This window comes from Salvia splendens, chromosome 9, assembly GCF_004379255.2.
Source record: "Salvia splendens isolate huo1 chromosome 9, SspV2, whole genome shotgun sequence".
Lineage (NCBI taxonomy): Eukaryota > Viridiplantae > Streptophyta > Magnoliopsida > Lamiales > Lamiaceae > Salvia > Salvia splendens.
In genome coordinates, this window is record NC_056040.1 from 4208441 (window position 1) to 4211330 (window position 2890).

The following is a 2890-nucleotide window of genomic DNA, read 5'->3' on the forward strand; positions in this document are numbered from 1 at the left end:
TGGCTCTTGGATACGAGCTAAAACTATCTAAGATGACTCCTTGATATGAGTTAAAACCATCTAAGATGGCTCTTGGATACGAGCTAAAACTAACTAAGATAGCTCCTAAATATGAGTAAAAACTGTTTAAACAAGCTCCGGATACGAGTTAAAGCTGTCTAGATTGGCTCCTTGACACGAGTTAAAACCGTCAACAAAATATTGAAGAACTCCATGAAATGAGTCTAAACTTTCAATGATGAATGAAGAGCTCCTTGATAAGAGCCTAAACTTTCAATGAAGAAAAATGAAGAAGCTCGTTGAAACAAGTCTAAACTTTCAATAAAGAAAAAGTAACCCTTTGATACGAGTATAACCTATCAATGATGAATTGAAGAAACTCTATGATACGAGCATAAACTGTCAATGGAAATTGAAGAACTCTTAAATACGAGTATAAACTATTTATCAACTTGAGGGGGAGTGTTGGAATAAGGAAATCAATTAATTGGAGAACAAGAACGCAAGAAATGAAATTATGACAAGAATAAAGAAGAATAAAGATTATGAAAAATCAAATAAAAAGGATATTAGTATAATTAGAATATATTTTCCAAGTATAGCTAGAATTAGAGCCTATAAAAGGTTGTGTAACATTGAGAGAATTAATTCAAGCATCATCACAATGTAGTCTTTACAGTTTTTCCGTCATTTACTTTTCAACAAAATTAACAACTAAACTAGATATATAGATTACAACGCCAAACAAACATAGTAAGTATGTAGGGAAAAAAAGGATGTAAAAAAAGTAGAACACACTAATTAAGTTGTGCAGCATAAGTACTAGGCATGTGGATGTGGGGATTTAATGTGGTAATGGAAGCGGTTGTTTCTGAGAGCGCAGCAGCCGATGGAGTAGACGACGGTGACGACGATGATGATGCCCATGTTTATCAAGGCCACCATCTTCCACTCTCGGCGTATGTTCCTCAGCACTGCCTCTTTGCAGGCGTCGCAGCCGTAGCACATCTCCTCCGCCTTGTTGCTCCATGCCTTGCAGTCCGGCTCCCCTGCTGCGGGCCCATGCTTCTTCGGCATCACCCAGTAGCTCGCGTTCCGCCTCTCCATCCCGCAGTAGCCCGGCGGCTTGCAGCAACCCGACTGCAAATTTGGGGGAAAAAACAATGTTAGCCCTAATTTTTCTAATTCGGGAATACTTTGCTCTAATTTGTTATAAACGAACACAGATAATTACACAGTTCATACTAATGTTTCACATTTTGGTACAAAAAAATTGCATAAATTACACAAAAAAAGTTCCATAACCATTTCAATTTAACTCTATGGAGTACAAAATTTGACATACAGATGAAACCTTTTGTATTCCACGTAAGCAGGAAGTTAACGACTTCTAAAATGTATTAAAATGAAATTTCTAGTATGATATATGTAAATTTCAAATTTTGCGTAAGTATGAAGCAAATGTGAAGTATTTCATAAAACAATTTCATTCACGTGTCAATTTAACTAAATGGAATTTTAAAAAAAATACAACAAGATAATGACATCTAAACATCAATAACTAATGGTATGATTGTTGTAAATTTCAAACTTTTTAAACTAATATGAATCAAATGTGAAATATTTTGTATGTAGTATAATCACTTCGAACGAACACATAGCACGGTAGGGTTGTAGATAGATGTTGCCGGTTTTACATAAATAACAAAATGTATTAAAATGAGTAAATTTCAAACTTTTCGTGTGAATATTAAATAATGTGAAACATTTTATATGAATTGTGTAATTACTGCGAATAGAAGACAACATACCACGATAGGGTTATAGATGTCGCCGGTCTTCACATTCGCAGCGAGTTTGCAGACTCCCGCGTCGATCATGCAGCTCTTGATCTCGGCCCAGTTCCTGGCGTTGACGACGTATCTCTGCAGCCACTTGGAGTAGTTGCCGAGGCGGTGGTCGCCGACGCCCTGGCCGGAGACGGCGCGGCCGACGCCGCGGTTGGTGACCATGACAGTGAAGACGGTGAAGACGACGAGGCTGACGATGAGGCCGAGCAGCATGAAGAGGTAGGCCCACATGAGGGGCGAGGAGCCCGTGATGGCGCCTACAAGCCCCGTTGCCGCCACCACGAGCAAGGCGACGCCGACGACGAGAAGAGGAGTCTTGAGGATTCGCTGGCATTGGGAGCCGTCTCTGACGTGGAACCAAAGGGAGAAGCCCATGGCGCTCAGAGCCACCGCCATGGTTGCCACGTTGAGGGCTATGATCATCCCGTTGCTTGCGCGCACCATTTTTTTTTTCTTTTTTTGGATTGGAGAGAAGGGAGATTTTGGTTTTGTGTTGTGAATTTTGATTTGCAAACTGATTGCAGGAAAATAGGGTTTAAAACGGTTCGATGCCGGTTGAGAAATAACTGCTGAGTGAGGGGACAACGTGGGAGTTTAACTGCTTTCATCAATCGGGTATCCCTAATTATATTATTAATTTTAATTTTATTTACTATAATTTCGTTGTTAATTTTTTATGACAAGTTGAACTAGTAATCATTAATTTAAAAGGCTGATTAGGTTATTGACGAGACACGTGTGGTCAAAAAATTATAGTGGTAGTACATATGATGATATGAATGTCGATTAATCCAAATTTTATTAAATTGTACTATAATGTTGTTGTCGATATTTTTTGCGATAAGTTGTAGTACAAGAATTAAGGACTGATTTAAGGCTTGAAACATATTATTCTCATTTTTCCATTCATATCTAATGTATTAATTATTATTATTATTATTATAACATTATTTGTAAATGAGTCTCTTTCTCTATTTACAAAATATCAAGTTTTTTAAATCACTACTTTTCTTAAATTTCGTATTACAACTAATTAGGAC

The 2890-nt window shown here is 37.7% G+C and overlaps 1 protein-coding gene across 1 annotated transcript; it reads right to left on the reverse strand.

Moving 5' to 3' along the window:
- Window positions 1-822: 822 nt before the first annotated feature.
- On the reverse strand, window positions 823-2294 carry LOC121748144 (tetraspanin-8-like). The gene is made up of 2 exons (XM_042142369.1): window positions 1812-2294; window positions 823-1140 (listed from the first exon to the last, which is right to left on the reverse strand). Exons 1-2 carry the CDS (start codon window positions 2292-2294, stop codon window positions 823-825), a joined length of 801 nt encoding a protein of 266 aa, XP_041998303.1.
- Window positions 2295-2890: the final 596 nt, after the last annotated feature.

Excerpts from the sequence above, each read along its gene's own strand:
- LOC121748144 (XM_042142369.1), bottom strand. The coding sequence starts at position 2,294 with ATGGTGCGCGCAAGCAACGGGATGATCATAGCCCTCAACGTGGCAACC. Across the intron at positions 1,141-1,811 it reads ACATCTATAACCCTATCGTG|TCGGGTTGCTGCAAGCCGCC; the intron begins GTATGTTGTCTT and ends CCAAATTTGCAG.